The 20,306-nt window shown below is 39.4% G+C and overlaps 2 protein-coding genes across 2 annotated transcripts; one reads left to right on the top strand and one right to left on the bottom strand.

Annotated features, from left to right (window-relative positions):
* Positions 1-744: 744 nt before the first annotated feature.
* usp12a (ubiquitin specific peptidase 12a) lies at positions 745-8,795 on the bottom strand. Its single transcript, XM_026179559.2, has 9 exons — positions 8,661-8,795; positions 7,594-7,674; positions 7,303-7,516; positions 5,743-5,978; positions 5,428-5,504; positions 4,870-4,953; positions 4,580-4,777; positions 1,728-1,806; positions 745-1,636 (listed from the first exon to the last, which is right to left on the bottom strand). Exons 1-9 carry the CDS (start codon positions 8,706-8,708, stop codon positions 1,535-1,537), a joined length of 1,119 nt encoding a protein of 372 aa, XP_026035344.1. The 5' UTR covers positions 8,709-8,795; the 3' UTR covers positions 745-1,534.
* rpl21 (ribosomal protein L21) lies at positions 8,731-12,633 on the top strand. The gene is made up of 8 exons (XM_026179563.2): positions 8,731-8,870; positions 8,955-9,085; positions 10,303-10,399; positions 11,141-11,219; positions 11,308-11,369; positions 11,622-11,734; positions 12,199-12,349; positions 12,508-12,633. Exons 4-8 carry the CDS (start codon positions 11,153-11,155, stop codon positions 12,595-12,597), a joined length of 483 nt encoding a protein of 160 aa, XP_026035348.1. The 5' UTR covers positions 8,731-8,870; positions 8,955-9,085; positions 10,303-10,399; positions 11,141-11,152; the 3' UTR covers positions 12,598-12,633.
* Positions 12,634-20,306: the final 7,673 nt, after the last annotated feature.

The raw sequence follows: 20,306 nt of genomic DNA, 5'->3' as shown, positions 1-20,306 counted from the left end.
GGGGGGTGGAGGGGTGATGGAGGAGGAGTCCCAAATGGGCCAGATTGCCAGAGACCGGGTAAACTCAGTTAAAGAGCTAAATGTGTCTAGTCCGTGGCGTCTCAAGGACAAAGACAGGTGTGAAGCGCGCGTACAGGTGTCTGCGCTCTAGTACGGCACGGTTCGCTTTTTCTGACACGATTTCCGTGCAAAGAGCACACATATGATAGTGCAACACTGGATCCTAATCTCATGAGGTTTGATCACCTGATCTGCAGGGTTTTGTTAGTTTCTATGACCCCTACCCGGCTTTTTTCTCCTTTTTGCTACCCGACTCGTTTCACGCGTGAAGGTGCTGGATGCAGAGGCTCGGTTTCCTCCCGCGACGCCCTGCTATTCTGGTCCCGTCTGTGCTATTAACAGCTACCCAGATGTGTGTCACCCAACCTCCTCCCGTTCCCGCTGTCCTCCATCTTCTTTGTCACATCCCCTTGCACCTCTGCCTCAGAGACACCTCGTGTGAAGTGAATCGGGTGGGGAGGTGAATACACCTGACTACACTTAACTGACCATGCAGGGGGTAACAACGGCTGTGCGCGTTTCTTTAAAGGCACCTGTCTTTTTGGGCCTGAATGGATTAAAAATAGCTCCTGTTGTAGCGGGAAAGCTGGAATACCAAGTAACACCACTAAGGGGCGATGTTGAGTCCCCCATATGAGTCATCAGTGTGCACCTGTGGGACTCGAAAAAGGGAGCACACCCAGCCTCATTCTTACTGGCTTTATTTCTTTTTCTTTAAAACAGAAAATGATCGCTTCACAACAGGCCTTTTTTCAAGCAAACCCTCACATTAAGCTTGCCAACACCTACAAAACGGTATCAAAAGTGCACCATAGTGTTAATACGTCTTCTCAAGGTCTAACATTTTCCTATGATAATTTTATCTTCTTGTAATATTTATACAAATACCATTCTGTACACTGTAGAAATACACAGCCTGGTGTGTCCTCTATGTGGGACACCCACCCACTCCCCCCAACAATTGATCTTCCTTTACATCCATGATCCTCTCTCAGTACGTTCCAGGTCACAATGTGGGGGGTGAAGACACCAGGCCAATGTTACATCATATGAATTATTAAATACCCATTCAACCCACACCCAAAGCAAAAACTAAAACGCCACTCATACAACCAAGAAACATCTGTACAACCCTCATTCAAAGTCTTTTTCTTTTTTTAAAAACAATCTTGACACAGTTTGCATTCAGTATCGTCTTATTGTCCGAGCAGCAGCAGCAGCAGCAGCAGCAGCGGATCATGGGCGGGGGGCTGTGGAAGGGGCAGGAAGGACGGGGTCAGGCTGGTACGTATGGGGAATTTCCACAGCTGAGCTGCACTGCCGAGTGTGTAAAAAGCACAGGTATGGATTACAGCTGTGCAGACAGGTATGACACCGTGCAGGCTGCTGTGGTGCGTTTAAAGTCTGCCGCCGTCCACGGAGAGGAAACAGAGCATTTCTCTTGGGTTATGCAGTAACACACAAGGATCCAAATTTAGTCTCTGGACTGATAAAAGAGGATGTAGCCCGACTCAGAGTTCTTGGAGATTTCAGAAGTGAGACCGTAGAATTCTTCTATGGCCTGTGCATCGATTTTCTGTGGAACAGAAATGGAGAATGATTTTCTTTAGAAATAGAGGCTTACAGTGAACTCTAAATCACACAAACACACAAATAAACTCGCTCACCTCTACAATATCGTCATCAAACAGCAACCAGAAGTCGTGACTTTTCACAATGGCAATGTAGTGACCCCTGTTTGGACCACTGAAGAGAAATAAAACAGCACATTAGCTCAGCAAAGTCACTTTTAACCATTAAGCCTGACAGGAGATTTATATTTCGGTGTTAAAACTACACCCTAATCTGACATCCAACTCCCTGGAAATGTAACAAAACCTCGTGATTAGCCTGTTCGGTACTGTTAATTCTTCCTGTGCATTTCCAGCTACTTTTCCACTGCAGTTTTTGAATGAATCAGTAAGAATAACAATCATCACCTCAATATGAGGACAGAGACGTCAGCAAACTGATGGAGGGAGATTTGCCAAAACGACTCGAGTTTTTTCCCCCAACAAGCACTTACTCAGGTCCACTCAGTTTGAGCCATTTTCCCCATTATGACTGAGTACCACTTTAATATGGGTGGGGCTGTCATAGAAAGGTGGCCCGAAAGCCCAATGACATAATTTGTATGCAACACAAACCCAAGAGAACAATGGAGGACATCGAGGCTATGGCGTACATCTACCACTTACATACGTTAGTTACATTGTATACTCTGCAAAGATTCACTGCACAAGTCTAAAATCAACAGTGACCATCTCAACGTGGAGGTTTGTAATAATACAACAGATTCAGTAGCATGCGAGAGAAAGGGTAAGAAATGACTTCTACATTACCAATTTATAAGCACTAATGGATTAAAACACTCTGTATATAAAACACTCAATATAAATCAACACTCTTCACTTGAAGTGAGTCATCTGCATTTGTTTGGTTTTCAGACACTTCTCTACTGCTAAGTGCCAAGACGGGTACAATCAAAGCTTTAACTATTAATTATGAAAATGTTAACACGACTGCAAGCAAGTCTGGTAAGTACAACAATATGCCAGGAAGCGCCTCAAGCCCTTTTTTGTATAAAACTGAAATCGAAAGCAGTTATTAATTCTGTCTAACTCGACTAACCTCAGCTTCACCTGTGCAGCTTTGATGTAACACTTTCTATTCTTATGATGCAATAAGCCTGACGAAATGATAGGAAAGGGTTAGAAAACATATCATAATTTGATGTTTCTTAATGTTGCCGAGTTTAAGCAGGCAAGCTTAACGATGCAAGCTTTGAATCATCATTATGAGACCAGTTATTAAAAGTGTCAGCCTGATTGTTATTGTTTAGGTCTCCTTTGTGCCTCTGAAACAGCTGTGACCTGTCAGAGAGCGGACATTGGAGTACACAGTGTCCTGTGGGTTGTGAGGCCAAGATTTATCACATTGAGGGTTAGAGTTTCCCAGGAATACTCTGGGTATAGGTACATCGCAGCTACCAGAGCTGATGGAGCATTTCAGAAGTGGCTCCCCGTGTTGCATCTTTCAAAAACGGTACGGGGTCCGTTTTTTATGTTAGCTGTGTCACAGAGCAAGTGATGAGGACAAGAAATCAGAGAATCCACACACCCACTGTATTCCTGGTTTTAGTCTGTTAGTTAGTTTTTGTGGTAAGGAGGGCACGCTGACTTGCTGGGGGAAGACTCTTGGTGTACCTTGTTTCTGGTCTTTGACAAAGTTTCGGTGAGCATAATGCATAAAAGTAAAATCTAGCAACTAATGTGCTGAAATCTGAAAAGTGGGATAGAGCCTGGGGCTTCCATTACAGAGAATGATTGGCAGACTATGTGGCTGATGCAGTTGCTTCTACCAACTCAGGTTCCTGGAAAGTTTTGCAGTAAAAGCCTGTTAAGATATTTTATGACCCCTAAATATAAGTATGTCCAGACAGGTGGAAAAACAAGTGGCGGATGTGCGGTGAACAGCTGGCAGACCACTACCATATATTTTAGAGTTGCTGTTTATTTTGCTTTTCTGGGAAGAGATAAAGGGCAATATAAACTGTACTTGGAAGACAGATGTTTTTTTTTTTTTTTGGTACGGTTCATCTCTGTAACATCATGAGCAGTTCACCTGTCAAAGGTAAACACTGAAGTATTTCACTTGCACCCAGTAAGAAGGCAATAAGGAGTAGAAAAGTGAACCCCCAATTAAGAATGACTTGATAGTGTCATTCTTCATTCTCAATAGTGAGTAATGTTCATTAAATGGAAATATTTACTTTTTCTTTACATTTACGGACTAACCAATTTACAAAAAATTGAGAGAAATTGATGCATGATATAATTGTCGGTTTTATTTCTGTGACTAATCAGCGGCTTTAGCCTTGACCATCAATGTCATGCTACGAATTCATCCCTGGAATTTAGTTCGACAGGAGACAGAAAAACTCAAGTGTAATCTATTATTCCTAAAACAGCTGTGGAAAACTGGACTCTGTTTCAGCATCCACTTGCTGAAAAGCAGTGAAACACCTTGAATAAACACTGACAGACTAACTCCCAGTGACACTGGGTCAAAGGCAGTACAGACATAAAGGAGAACACAGCTGAGCATTGATGGAAACTTAAATGAGCTAAACTTTGTCATATCTACTTTATCTACCTCATTTCCACTTCTACAGCCAGATTAGAATCAGCAGTTAACCTACTAACATGCACGCCTTTGGACCATGGGAGGAAACCGGAGTAGCTAGAAGAAAGGTAGTAACACATAGCAAGCTAACACCACAGGCGCCTCAGGAAGGTTCAAACTAAGGTAACTGTGCTAACCACTGCACCACCCATGCACAAGAGTCTACATGTTGCCCTATGAGATTCAGATGTAATGCAACTTTACTCTTGAGCCTACGGGTTCAAATGTATTTTATTATTAAAACAAAGAATTAAGTGTTTATCTCTCTATACCGGTTATGTGTTCACATACACACCTCCCACAATGCACCACCACGGCGACCAAGTCATACAGCCTCTCAGGATTGGTGGCGTCCCCGGAGGTGTTGAAGAGGCGGAGTTCCAGGGGGAAGACGACGCGATAGGACAGCTTGGTGTAGCGTTGCAGCTGCTCCATGTATTTAAAGCGCTTCAGGTGCAGAGCTAGGATCATCGGCAGCTTCTTTACACGCATCCTACATTAAAAGAACAATGACGAGTGCAACGCTGGATATAAATGTCCAACCACAAACAAAATCATACATTAAAAATGAACCTATACACTGACCTCTTGTGTGCCTCCTGCTTGCTTCTACATTCTTCACAGTAGTATTTGTACTCACTGCACAGTGTCTCTGTGTTACTAAAACCTCTGAGAGGAATCAAAAGAGAAAATCGGTCAATTTTAACTCCACATTTAAAAATACAACAAAATGCAGGGTGTGACTCACTTCCAGTTAATAACAGGCCTTTTTGCAGGAGCTATTCTGACATGAAATGGCCGGTAACAAAAATGTTAATAATAACTTCAGTCTGACTTAAGTGGGCTTCAACAAGATGTGTTAGGAAAGATCTAAAATGGTTGCAGTTACTTGATCTTTTCAATCGAAAGACAGTGAAAATGATCCATTTCAGTTTCCAGGAGCCCAGCCTGTTGTCTCCAGATGGCTTTGTTTTGTCTAACCAACAGTCCAAAACCCAAAGAAACGAAGTGTAAGAAGAAAACAGGCAGCAAATGCTATCTTTTAAGAGCCTGGAACCATCAAATAGGTGTCATTTTTCACAATCGTTGCACGGAGCTACTAATACTGTTCCTTCAATTGCTGATGCAGCAGTGTTGCTTTACCTGAGGCAGTGTGTGATGGAGGTATTCTGTTCTACATCAACAGAGAGGTCCAGAAAATCCTCATCTTTGCTGCTTATCTGAAAAACAAAAAACAAAAAACAAAAAGACTTGTAAAGGTTAGAATAACTGTTAAACTACACGGTCAGGTCTTAGGTTTTAATTCCTTAATAAGTTAAACAATGTTTGCACAAAAACTAAGCTCTGTGGTGCCACTGCAGCTTTATCCTTGCAAGCATATTGAACAAATCTGTTTAGCAACCGTCTTGTTAAGATGATATGACACCTTATGTGTCAGAATGAAGTGAAGAATCTCACCGTTTCACAGGTGAGGCAGCGCGTCTCATTGGTCAGAGTGCCTTGGAAGATCTCATGGACCCAAGTGGGGGCAGGTGTGGCATTGCTGTTGTTGTTCTGCGAGTCCAAAGTGCCATTGGCCAGGCGGCCGTTTGTCTTCTCCTGCTTCCTCTCTTCTTGAAGCAGATCAGCAATAGTATTCAGCAGGTAGTTTAGGAACTCGTGAGCATCCTGCTGCATGTAGTTGTCAAAGAGCTCTGAGGAATAAAAATCGCAACAAAAAGCAGCATTTTTAGCGTTTCTCCAAGTTCAGAAGCAACAACAACAACAACAACAACAGGATGTCTTGCTGTCAGGGTTGGGCGGTATAAACGGTATATTGTTTTGGTCGAAAGCATTGCAGCTACAAACAACATCATCTGCAAATTATGCCGGGCGGCAGTAATAGCAAAGAGAAGCACTTTTGGAATATGGGGAAAGCCAAAACCTGAGCTTCCTCCACTTTCAACATTAATGTTGAATTCTCTCGCAGCTGCTCTATTCCCATGTTGGTGCAGTATATTAATGACTAACCTCTTATTGTGGATGGATGGATTATCTCAGTTGTTCTCCTGACTGAAGTTTGGTCCGTTTTTAGGATCCTGCCATGTGATTGCATTTGTCCCTAACCACCAGAAACTCTCACGTTAACTTTCATCGAGTGGAAAAAAGTTAGCGTTCATCCTCGAGCTTCACTGTGCTAATGTTATGCTAACGTAGCTGTGTAGCTAGCGATCACGTAGCACAACATTATATACCAGCTAGTCCAACTTCAGTCACTGCTGTTTAGTTTTCTGTCTTCATTTATGTTGGAAGTGATAGCAGAGCTGTACGTTTGAATTTTTTCAGACATCTCTCAGTCAGAACATGCTATATCATGTTTAGGTGGAAACTAGCCAGCTAACTTTCTGTTAACTTCTAACTCTGTTAAATGTAATAAATTCTGTTTTCATGGATGCCTGGATGTTAAACTTAATTGTTACACCTGGTAAAGCAGCAACGCTGATCATTTTATTAAAGATGAAAGAATTTAGACAGTTTGTAACTCTCAGTGATGCCGCAGTGTTCCTTTGACTTTGGGACCTGAAGCAGACGGAGTTTTGGACCCAGATTACTCTGCAAGGCTCCTGACTACGGTAGCTGTAATGCTCTGGCAGTCCATCAAACGGTGCAGCTTCATAGCTTACCAAAGTCGTACTAAAACATTTTTTGACAGATTTCTGTGCACCTTTACTACATAAAATCTGTTCGAGGTCAGTAAGCACAACCACAATTCATACATAAAGCACACTGTCAATTTTTGAGAAAATTAAAGGATTTTAAGTGTGCCTTATAGTTTGTAAAATACGTTATACAGAAGGAAAGAATATATCGCAATATATATCGTTACCGCACATGCTTCAAATTATACTGTGATATGGATTTTAGGCCATATCGCCCAGCCCTACTTGCTGTCTCTGCAGGTCAGCAAATTATAGTTTCACTCTCTGCAATGTCTTTTTTTGTTCCACCAATCTCCCTGTCTGGATCAGTTCCTCTCACCATTCTCTTTGCGCAGTCGTGTGATAAACTTCTTGGGTGGTATGACTCCCACTTTCCTTTTCTGATTGGCAATGCTGTGAAACAGATCAGCCAGACAGGTAAGCAGGTTCTCCTTCCGTCGAGGCTGACTCCGGTACGCCAAGATCTTCTCCCGAAAAGGCCGGCAGAAGTACAGAGCCTGCAGCACTGAGTTGCAATAGCAAGTGTTTCCAAACTACAAACAAGAGGAAAACCCAATGTGAGCACTTGTCAGGTACAGATGCAACACAGGTAGTGTTACTGCTCACTTACATTGACCAGACCAAAGTAGTGCTCATTGACTGGAAACTGCTCAGATCCAATCTCTTTCTCCAGAGCAGAGGCATTGGCGCCCTGTAAACACAGCAGACAGACAAATATTTTACTGTCCTCAAACAAGACAGATAATTTTCTTCAACACTGCATCCGAATCCCAATGCAAATCCTGTCTTAGCTTCACATTTTCAAGGTCATGTATGCTGCTATAAATGGAAAAAAAAACAGTGGGTGCTTAAAGCTCCAAGACCAGCTTTTTTCATATTAAACCTTTTTTTGCCAGGAGTCATAATTCCTTAACTGTTCTTAGACACAACTCAAGTCAACACGAGAAGCAAAACTGATCAAAACTGCATGTTTCAGAACAGAAAACGTTCAATTTCAAAGGTTTCTGAAGTTTACGATGACTCGGTGGCTGCATATGTATCCCTTTGGTATTATTTAGTACGGGTGAAAGGCTAGGACGCGCCGTGCAGACAGCAACAAACTGTGCAGAGTAGATCTGGACCTGGAATGGGTCCACAACTGCGCAGCTAATGTTAAACAATGTCGTCATTGCCCGCGTTAATATTATCTGGCAGATTCCCACGACAACTTGTCTGTTCTCCTCATTGTTTTCCCGTCACATACCGCAGATTAATCCTCGGAAGTCACCCATTATCCAGCTGTGTTTCAGTTGCTGGCAAGCAGAAACACTGGTTTAGCTTTAGTTACCTTCACGTTAGCTAGTTAGCTGTAAATCACAGGTGCAGCAGGTGCACTGTCACCGGGGAAGCTGTGAGAAATGTTAACCAAATAAGTCGTCAAGCTATGAGTAATAAAGCAGCAAGCATTCCCGTGTGCCCGTCAACTGTCGTTAACAAAAAGCGGGGAGCGGAGAAGGCGGTGGGTGGCTGCTTGCTTGGCTGGGCTATAGACGAAAAACTGCTTGGCTAGCACTGGCAGCAAAATTTACTGCTTTCATTTCTAATTCCACGGCTTAAAACGCCAATAGCAGCGCAGCCGCGGTTTCCGTACCACCCTATAGTCTGACTAATAACAGTATGAGACTGCCGCGCACTTACCATGGTACAAAAAGAGGCAAATTTGGAGACTGTCATTAGGATTTCCATTCGGCTAGCGCCATCTTCCACCACACCGCAGCGCGCTGACAAGACTGGGCTGGCTCCCCTCGTGAGGGTAGATTCTGCGGAGCTCGCGACGGAAGGTCCAATTGCTCAAGAACGCGAGAGCGTTCTCTGTCGGGTGCTTCCGTTTTAGCTTTAATCACGGAAGTGAGTAGCTTCAATACAGCGTATATAAAAAAGCTTGTGGCTATTGTATCCACACATTATGACATTTCTTCGATGCCTACTCAGATGCAGTTATCTGGCGAATAAAAATCAAGCAATATCACGTGACGTGTTGTTGAGGCCCATGTCACTGAAGAAATTAAAGGTTGACTGAAGTCAAGTGTTGCGCATGCTTACATTGCATCCAGAGCCATTGAGTAAGTCCTCATTGCGTTGCACACAACTGTTCTTCTATGTTAATTTTTTCTTTTTTCAAATAATTTATTTTAAGACTGCCATTCTAGGACAAAATTTAATCAAATTTAATTAAGTAAATACCTAGCGTTAAAATTACCGGAACAAATAATAAATTTGCGAGAAAACACATATGACAGACGTGTCAAACATATAATTCTGGGACCTGAACAGGCCCGCAAAGGGGTTCAGTCTTGCACACTGATGGCTTTTCAAAATGTGAAAATTAGAGGAAGGAGGGTATCAACTAAATTCAATCAGTTCAATAGATAGATAGATAGATGTGTAGTTAAACATCCCTACAATGAAAGAACGTGAAAAAGATGATATTATCTATATAAAGTTAGTTTCACTGATCCACCCTGCTAATGAACACAATACAGATCTATTTTTACATTTGTTATTTTAACCTATATAGGCATTTCAGGTTATGAATTAAAAAATTTGGCTAAAATAATTTTAAAAAATTAATGAAACATTGTTCAGTACTAGGAAAATTTGGATTTTTGTATTTTAATATTAAAAATATACCACAGTCCTAAAATATGCCCCAAGACACAACATACTTCATACCGTGTACATTATAACATACCATAATAGACCCATTTCTGTAATATACTCACATATCTATATTATTGCTAATATATATTGTAATATATCTATATCACTAAAGCACTTCTGGATGGATGCAAACTGCATTTCGTTGCCCTGTACCTGTGCATGTGCAATGACAATAAAGTTGAATTCTATTCTAAATTCTAAAACCCATTTTGTAGTGTTTCCACCAATGTTACTATAGCTAACTAAAGTTAAACATTCATTTGGAAAATATTTTCCAAATGAATGTTTCATTTGGAAAATATTTTATTTAGGTGAAATAAAATTTAAAACTAGACTTATAGAATAAACACGGAAACAATATCATGCGTTTTAAAAATGATCTAGGCTTATAGTAAAATATAATCAGGAAATATCATATTTGCCCACAGAGCCAACCTGATGATGTCTACTTGAGCGTCTGGAAAGTGTTTTTTTGTTGTATTATATTATTGTATTAATCAGCACTTCATAAATGTGAAAGTCTGACAATTGCCATCCATGTACTACAAAACCAAGACTTCTTCATTCGTCTTCAACCTAGGCGTTACCGCTGTTCTCTCTCGGTCGTTTTTTCGTTCAGGCAATCTCACGGGCTTCCTGAATCAGCTTCACAAGGCGGAGTTTCGGGGCCATTGCTCTCTCTTTCCGCCGTACCCGCCATCTTGTAGAGACCGGGGGTAAGATGTTCTCTGTTTAAAAGTCGATTTTCATCTATATTATCCCTTCTTACATGCACAGTTTCACTTATATATCCACCGCAGTTGTTCCCTCATGCGCCACGGTGTTGTTAATGGTTGAAAATGCGTCACTGGGAGTAGTTTTCTCCGTTTACAGCCCTCCGGTTCAGTAGCGTGGCTCTCCATGTGGGCCTGCCAGGCAGAGGAGCGTTTAATAGAAGCAGTTTTTTTGCTCCCTCCGAAACCCTTTTATTCCTACTGAAAGACACGAAACACCGATATTTTACATTTTCATTAAAGCGTTTTTCATGACGTGGCTCTAAAATGTTAGTTACCGCTCAGTATAGCGGACTGAATTGTCCCTGCTAGGCTGTGCATTGCTATGTTTCGTGATGCGCTGGCTATGTATAGTAGTTTTGTAGGCTAATGCACCTCTGTTGTTGAAAAGTGAGGGATATTTGGGGTCGTGTATTTTATTTATCGGCTGTTTGTGTAGAAAGAGCTCATTCAGCAGGTTTGTAGTCATGTGACGAATATGAACTTCCACGTGTTTATGTTACAATGTTGAAAACAATGTTTTCTCTAAGTGACAGTCGGTCTAATTTCCCATCATCTGGCGCAGTTAGATGTAAATAAACTCCTTTATTGACTTATATTATTACACACCTGCTAAAATTACGTGTTTACATTAGTAGGCAATGGTCACACTTACGTGTGTCTAATCTAAGTGTTTTCTCTCAGTAATCAGGCATCATGACGAACACCAGAGGCAAGAGGAGGGGGACCAGGTACATGTTCAGCAGGCCATTCCGCAAGCATGGTGAGTCCCAAGTTTGAAGTGCAGGTAAACTGCTCACAAGTGTGTGTATAAAGTCTGTAACGTGTCTTTCCTTCTCTCTCTTTCACAGGCCCAATCCCTCTGTCCACTTACATGCGTATCTACAAGAAGGGAGACATTGTTGACATCAAGGTAAGCAAGATCAAAGCACTACCTGACTGAGACACCCCAGTGATTATGAAGTAAATGTGCTGAGTTCTTTATAAAGTGCTTTGGGAAATGTGCATGTCTTAAAATGTGTTTTAATGACCAAGTGTGCCTAATTCAAATCAGACCTAATTTAAATAAAAGCATCACATGTTGAGCAGCTACTCCCCATGAGAAAGAATTTGACAAGTGGTTTGTAGAAATGCAACTGATAAAACTATTATGATTTTGTTTCAGGGCACAGGAACCGTTCAGAAAGGTATGCCTCATAAATGCTACCACGGCAAGACAGGACGCATCTACAATGTAACCCAACATGCTGTCGGCATCATTGTCAACAAGCAGGTCAAGTAAGTAAGATCCTTTATTTTTGGATGTTTGGATTTGTGCACTTTGAGCTAGCACACACCAGATGACTTAGAACGTCTACAAATAAAAGAATCTAATAACTAATCAGAGAAACTGTTGATCAACTTGGCATGGCCGGGTTAAGTCTTGATTCCAACTATGTGATCATTATTGTCTGCTCTCACTGGTGTGTGTTGGCTCATGCACTTTACCTAGTGAGAGGAAAGATGACCCCATCTTCACTTTGCTACCATGAACCGTTCTGTCCATGGTGGCCATTCATGTGGGGGAAAGCATTTCATCCTTAAGAATCCCAGCATACCTTCCTCTGTGTTGACCTGGGATTTTATGCAGGAGACATTTGGACATTGAAAGACCATTTTCACAACACAATTAAAGGAAACGTTACCATTGCCCAGTTTCTTTTTTTTTATAAACTGTTAATTGAAATTGTTCACACTCACAGAGGCAAGATCCTGGCCAAGAGGATTAATGTGCGTATTGAGCACGTGAAGCACTCAAAGAGCAGGGACAGCTTCCTGCAGCGCGTTAAGGAAAATGAGCGCAAGAAGCTGGAGGCCAAGCAGAAGGGCACCTGGGTGGAACTGAAGCGCCAGGTATGAGCCGAGTTTATTGTAACACGTGAATAGAGAATTGTTAAAGCCTGAAATATTCAAAAAGTAAAAAGACCACCCAGATGTGTAATTTGAATATAATTAGATTTATTAAAGGAGTATTTTTGTGCTTCATTGTATTCATTTTCCTGTCTCCTCAGCCTGCTCCTCCTCGTGAGGCTCACTTTGTCACCACTAAGAGAAATGAGCCACAGCTGCTGGAGCCCATCCCATACGAGTTCATGGCGTAAAGTGCTTGATTAAAATAAAAGATATTTGTACACACACTCCTTGCAGTTGTGTCATCTGTTCACACATTTGATCATGTATTTCTGTGTCATGATGAGCCATCACTCAGTGATGATTCTCCTCCTTTGATTGCTCTAAATGAAATAAAGAGAATTTCATTTCACCGGCGAACTGAGAGTGACTGGCACACATGTCACAAGCATTTCACATCTGCACAGCTGTAGCTGACAGGTTTCTACTAGTTTACATTTCCCCTGTGAGTACACAGGAGGGTAAGGACAATATGGGCGTTTACACCCAAATGCAATAGTGAGAATAATCTTAAATATCGTAAACTTGCTTTCTGAAGAAAGCTGTATGTCTGGATTTGTACACTATCTCAGTTAGATCTGTGAAAACCAGACAAACTTCCCCTGTTCTGGATCATGTGTCCATATCTTCTCAGTAATGCCAAACAAAAGTAATAAATTACAATTTGTATAAAAAGGGGTGCAGGGTAGCACTGTTGTGTCACCGCAAGAAGGTCCTATGAGCAGGGTTTGACTCCACCATCTGTCCGGGGATTTTCTGTGTGGAGTTTTCATGTTCTCCCCATGTTTGGTGGGTTCTCTCTGGGTACGCTGGTTTCCTCCCACAGTCCAAAGAAATGCACTAGTGGGGTTAGGTTTATTGGTAATTCTAAATTGTCCATATGTGAGTGTAAATGATTGGCTCTGTAACAGGGCAGCAACCTGTAAAGGGTTGCCGCCCCACTTCTTGCTCTGTGGGTAGCTGTTTCCCTGATAAGTGGAAGGGCATTGATAAAAGGGGGAATGACTTTAAATGAGAAAAAGCGATGGCACTGATTATACAATAGAGAAAAGCTCAGTTTTCTGGAGGTTTTTAAGAGCTAAATTTATTGTCATAACGATTGCTCAATTACAGTGTCTGGCAACACCAACACTACGTTAACACTCCAGACCTTTGAAAAAAAGAAGCAACTTTTGGTTTGAAAAGGTGAACTCAGAATGCTGAGCATTTCTGTATAAAAAATGAGCAAATAATGACATTTTCAGCTATCAGTTAATCTATAGTGTTGTTTTTTAAATTATATTTACCACTTATCTAATTATTTGTGATATATTATTATTATGTTATTTATCATTCACTGGTTTGTCACTACAGACCCATTCACTCCTGCAAAGCGTGAAAGCAAGCCTCGGTTTCAGAGTCTAAATTGTTGCCACGTGTTTATTAAATGAAACAAAACAGCTTTGAATCTTGCAGTTTAATTTAGTGATACAGAAACAGAATGCATGTATCACTCATTAAATATCATCAAAGGGGAGAAAATGAAGCCCGAGAGTTCCCTGGGAGAATTAAAAAATAAAAATGGTGATTAGGTGTGTGCAAGTTAGATCGAGCAGGCAAATGAAAATGCATATCAGGTCTCAGTCAGGTAGCTGGGTTTCTACTGTTTAGACAGTAGGTGGCAATGTGCACCAGGGTGTGTGCTGAGCTCAGCCTGAAGGCATCAAGCGTGTGGCTGGACAGATGAACTAAAGTGTGCTGATGTATCATATTTGGTGAATGTGAGAGACTGTCACCAGGGGAAGTATTATCCACGACTTTACCTTAGGTGTACACAGAACATGATTCAACAGTTCCCTCAAACATACTCCAAACATCATGGTTATATGTTATAATTAGGATGTCCCCTGCCTACCTCTGCACTAGGGCATTTTAAGTTTTCATTCATTTATAATTTAGACTTTAGTAATTTTTTTTTGTCTTATTACTCATTTAATAGATAAAATCTGTGGTTTAGAAGCCTTTGAATAGCAATTTAAATTCTTAGCATCTATTAACAAGATGATACTCTAACAATAGTTACTATATTTGTTCCTGTGGGAAGCCAATGAAGTCTTTTTACACAAGTAAAAATGAAATAAAGCAGGATATAACATTTTCAATATTATATTAGATAATACTAGATTCTAAAACACTTGGATGAATCTACAGGGAGTTCATAATTATGATGTTATCTGTTGAATTCATCTCAAATCTAAAGTATTGACCTGTGAGGAAGATTTTTTTTTTGTATTATTAGATTAATTACTAACAAGCCAAATCAATAAATTTAAACTTCACTTAAAAGATTCAGAATACCATATATTTATGTTTTGCAATATCCGGGCTGGACTTTGGGCCATTACAACATCTTGATTCTTAATTTTCAGCCATTTTATTGTAGATTTGCTGGCGTACCTATGAGTTGCATGAATCGGTCTCGACCCAGCTTTAGCTGCGGGACCGATGGCCTTGATGTGGAACAATAATTCAGAGTCAGGGTAAAACACTGGATTAGGTCCTGTGGGTGGAAGCCCAAAGCATCACCCCTCCACCACCATGCTTGACAGTCGGTATGAGGTGTTTGTGCTGATAAGCTACCAGCATTATGTTATCAGCATTATGGCCAAACATCTCCAATTCGGTCTCATCTGCTCAAAGGACATTGTTCCAGAAGTCTTGTGGCTCCTTCAGAAGCAACTTTGTTGGAAAAGTGCACTTAGATTGTGACAGGACTGCATAAAGTCACATGAAAACTTTTTTCCCCCACATTGTATGTTAAGTTATGTGTTTCATAAAAATAAGGATATTTTAAACAATCATAAAGCTTCACTGTTTGGCAGCTGATATATGACCCCCCCCCCCCCCACCTGCCCGGCTGAATACAAGAATGTGTACACAGGGTCATGCCTATGTAAGTGTTTGTGTACCTGTGTGTGGACCGCTTGATGTGGGCTATTTAATCAGTGGAGGCTGAATGGCTGGCTGGTTACGTGACAAATAGGTTATCTCATCCCACCTCAGTGCTCTACCTAATATTTACACAAATTAGGACCAGTTTACAGAGATATCGCCAGCAAGGAGGAATGAGCTCAAGGGACTTAAAAAAAAAATTACTTCTGTAGTTGTATTATCCGAGTTTGTATTTTTTTTAAAAAGAGAAAAAATACTTGTAGAAGAATTTGTAAATAAAGTGTATACTTCTAAAAGGCTCATTTCTGCCTATCCATAACCCTGCAGACCTGAGGTCATGATATTCATGCATGGATGTTATCAGGCCATTGTAATACGTGTCCAACAACCTGAAAAACAAAATGTAATCAGTCAATAAGCAGGCTGGCAGCCAAAGCCTTTGGTATTGATTGGAAAGGTCTGGAATTGACTTGGAGTGTCTAGATAAGAGAAATGGCATCTATGCAGATATCGGCTGAACATTTGAATTAAAAATTAAATATTGGTCCTCTGACAAAGGCCACCCCAGGTTTTTATGAATCAGATTCATGCTTTTGGGTGTTTTTTTATTCTCAGCCAAGGAGATGATGCAAAAGCTGACAGAACAAATTCAATAAGACTTTGTGGTCACTAACCAAAGAGGGATGTCTGTGATTTTTTGGCTGTCCGCTTCTATTTCATTCTGTGATTTTCACCTCACATACAGAGCCTGTGTGTGTGTGCTTGTTCTCACAGACACACGGAGTGTCATGTGTGGCCCTGACTCATAGAAGTTACTGATTGAGGAAACAGAGTGTAAATAGGAGAGAGAAAGCAAGCGAGAGGGAGGAGGGCAGAAAGACGAGGCCTGTGGATAAAAGCCGCGGAGCACTATGAACTCCTTAATCACACATTTGACACACACAGATTGAGTCTGTCAGCTCAGCCAGCAGCTCGGAGCAGCTGTATCGACCCAGGACGTTACATATTAACCACACACACACATACACACACACAAACAGCAGATAGTTGGTCATGGACACAGACAAGAGTTTTATGCGGAGAACTTACATGGCAAGATATGCAGATATGACATTTCACAAGTATCTGCTTTCCCACTTTACCTGAATAACACAGAGTTAGTATTATCTTTGAGATTTATTTGGTTAATCTGCCCAGGGTTTGAAATCTCTCAAAAAAAGTAAAAATGTCCCAATAAGCTCTATTCCCATTGTGATTTATTCTCTGAAAAGTGGTAGCTGTAACTGAAGGGAAGTACTGGAAAAAAATCAAAAGAGAAACAATTGTAATAAACAAAACACACTGTTACTGCTTCAATGGGAATTGAGAGGATAAGTAGCACTTACTAAGTGTGACTGGCTCTAGAAAAACAGATGAAGTTTTACTAGTTTGTTGGTGTGGAGCATTCAGGTGCGTGTCAGTACAATGCCAAGAAAAACATCTGGAATGATTTTGGAAAACAGCTGTTGCTGCCCATCAATCTGGTAGCTGTTATAAGGCCATTTCCAAACAATCTGAAATCCATCGTTCCACTTGTTTTTCAACATTTGCCATGATTTCCAGTCTTCCCAGAAGAGGACAAATGTTAAAGTTCATGACAGCACATTTAGAAAAACACTGAACGAGCATGGCTTGTTTGGAACGGTTGCCAGGAGGGAGCCTCTAATAGCTAAAAGAACATGCTTAACAAGATTAAGTTTGCATAGCCACATCTAAACAAACCACAAAGACTTCTTGAGTGTTTTATACAGACAAGACCAAAGTGGAGATGTTTAACTGTAATGCACAGCACCACATTTGGAGAAAGTCAAACAGCACGTCAGCACGAACACTTCATACCAGCTGTGAGCACAGTGGTGGAGGGGTCATGATTTGAACTTGTTTTGGACCCACATCTGTTTAATAGTTAAAGAATAAAAATAAAAAACTTAAAGCACAATGATCCCAAGCAAAACAGCAAATCTAAAACAGAGTGGCTGAAAAAGAAAAGAATCAAGATGTTTCAATGACCCAGTCAAAGTCCAGACATCAACCTGATTGAAATGCTGTGGCGGGACCTGAAAAAAAAGACAACATTCCACAATGGCGACGTGAGAGACAGGATAAAGTAATACAGAAGAAAAGCCGTGAAGTTGTTGCTGCTAACTGTGATTCTACAAGCTCCTGAGTCACGGGGCACACTTAGTTATTTGTAGCACTGCAGTCTTTTTTTTTTTAAAGGGCACCTTTCTGTGTGTTGTTGGCTTTTATTTGGATTCACCCTGATGATTCAGGGTATTTCCTAACAGATTCAGCGATGGGTAGATCCTCCTTGCATGTGCTCTATGCTGCTTCTCAAAAAATAAATAAATCAAAAACAGGTAGCTAAGGAAAAATTAAGGAGTTCTTCCATTTTCATGATTGCGATTGAGTAAATGTACAAAAGATTCATAAGAGAATATTCAACTATACGTGCAGTAGACTGTATTGCCGCTGAAACGTTGATGTTAGGGGTATTTCATGTTCCAGCAGCTTTATTTATTTATTTTTTGTAACTATTTTTTCTACTTATCTGTAACATTATTAAACTTGCTTAAAAATCTTATGTAAATATGAAAGTTAGCTACAGTTACTTCAACCTTCTGCTTTAGCCCAGAGTTCTGAAATAACTGAGTTAGCTACTTTAGTTGCTGTGCTGTGAGGAGCCCATGTGAAATTCCAGTGAAAACCAACAAAGGATATGTATTTTTGCCATATGGGTGAACTGGCGGTTTTCATTGTGATCTTATTCCCATCTGAGGCCTCATCATTCCTCTTATTCTCCCTGTTCTTGGTTGGAAAAAAAGACCTTCGGAGATTGTGAGACTAATATCTGAGAATGTGATGCAAGTGTGGGTGTGACGGAGTGTTTGGGATAGGCCTGAAGGGCTTACAAAAGCACAAGAAAATCCCACTGCAGGTCAAACATGCAGTATCTGTGGGTGTGATAGGTGGGGTGAGAGTCTGTGTGGTTATCAGAGACAGGTGTAGGCACGGCCATACATGTAGGTATTGGGCCAGCTGTATTGATTCCGTCCCTGACAGCACAGGTGGCGGTGGTGTTGGTAGTCGGGGGAGGAGCCGGAAGAAAAGAGGGGGACATTGATAACAGTGTCAACTGACCCCAGCATGCTTGCCTGAAGCGTGGGAGGGCATTGAGGTAACGCCCAACAGGCTCTCAATAGGCCTTATTCACAAAAATCAGTCAAAGGTTTCACATGAGAGCACGGCATGGGCCCACAGGGCGATCTGTAATGTTTAGACAAGCAGATAATGTCACTGGATTGTCAGTGAATGATTTTTTTTAAAGCCTTAAAATTTGGGCTCAATTTATTTAAGTCTTAAAAATGTGTGAAAGAACACTTTTGTTCTATTGCAACACTGGATTTATAAAATATCAAACATCCTGGGTTTATTAAGTACAGTTTGTTGATATAGTGTCTCTATATTATTTGGATACTGCTGTATAATTTGGTTGGGACTTCCGGTAAAGACTGCTAGCAAAATTTCAGGGCGCTGGCAAGATGAACTTTTGGCCATTTACAATAGAAATGTGCTTAGAAAGGCTCATTCTATTATTAATTGTGTGAACCATCCACTTCACAGTGAGTTTGAGTTGTTGCCTTCCGGCCGCCGTTTTAGAGTACCTCCGAGGAGGACTAAAAGACTCCAGGTCTCTTTTATCCCTACTGCGTATTGTCTCCTTAATGGCAAATAATTGTCCTTGAACTTTCTATCATTATTATTGTTATTATTATTTTATAGTATTGTTCTGTTTATTTTTATCCTCCTGCAGCTAAACTAATTTCCCCTTGTGGGACAATAAAGAAATTGAATTGAATTTAGCAATACTGTATATATATATACATACATACATACACACACACACACGACTTAAGTTACATGTTTTTACAAATGCTAACACTTAAAACACCAAAATGAGAAATTCATATGTTAAAAATATTTTTAAAATTAAAGTGTGACTAATTTTATTGAATACATATGTATATACATGTGAATATATATATATATATGTATATATGTACATATATACATATATGTATATGTACATATACATATATACATGTGTATATATATATACATATATGTATATGTACATATACATATATACATGTGTATATATATATATATATATATATATATACATGTGTATATATATATATATATATATATATATATATATATATATATATATATATATATATATATATACACATGTGTGTATATATATATATATATATATATATATATATATATATATATATATATATATATATATATATATATATATATATATATATATATATATATATATATATATATACATACATATATACATGTGTATATATATATATATATATACATACATATATACATGTGTATATATATATATATATATATATATATATATATATATATATATATATATATATATATATATATATACATGTGTATATATATATATATATATATATATATATACATGTGTATATATATATATATATATATATATATATATACATATATACATGTGTATATATATATATATATATATATATATACATATATACATGTGTATATATATATATATATATATATATATACATATATACATGTGTATATATATATATATATATATATATATATATACATATATACATGTGTATATATATATATATATATATATATATATATATACATATATACATGTGTATATATATATATATATATATATATATATATATATATATATATATATATATACATATATACATGTGTATATATATATATATATATTTGCACTAATGTCTTCTTTTCAAAGGTGATTTGATTTAGTTTCAGGTGTGCTGCTTACAAAGGAGCTCACTGAAGAAATATTTCAGACAACCAT

The sequence above is a fragment of the Astatotilapia calliptera genome, chromosome 9 (genome assembly GCF_964374335.1).
Source record: "Astatotilapia calliptera chromosome 9, fAstCal68.1, whole genome shotgun sequence".
In the NCBI taxonomy this organism is placed as follows: domain Eukaryota; kingdom Metazoa; phylum Chordata; class Actinopteri; order Cichliformes; family Cichlidae; genus Astatotilapia; species Astatotilapia calliptera.
Note: the sequence above shows the minus strand (reverse complement) of the source record. Positions and strands in the feature narration are given on the sequence as shown.

Coding starts and splice junctions, on each gene's coding strand:
- usp12a (XM_026179559.2), bottom strand. CDS start 8,708: ATGGAAATCCTAATGACAGTCTCCAAATTTGCCTCTTTTTGTACCATG. Junction 7,675..8,660: donor TTGCCTCTTTTTGTACCATG/GTAAGTGCGCGG, acceptor CTGTGTTTACAG/GGCGCCAATGCCTCTGCTCT. Junction 5,505..5,742: donor GCTGCCTCACCTGTGAAACG/GTGAGATTCTTC, acceptor TTTGTTTTTCAG/ATAAGCAGCAAAGATGAGGA.
- rpl21 (XM_026179563.2), top strand. CDS start 11,153: ATGACGAACACCAGAGGCAAGAGGAGGGGGACCAGGTACATGTTCAGC. Junction 11,220..11,307: donor CAGGCCATTCCGCAAGCATG/GTGAGTCCCAAG, acceptor TCTCTTTCACAG/GCCCAATCCCTCTGTCCACT. Junction 11,735..12,198: donor ATTGTCAACAAGCAGGTCAA/GTAAGTAAGATC, acceptor TCACACTCACAG/AGGCAAGATCCTGGCCAAGA.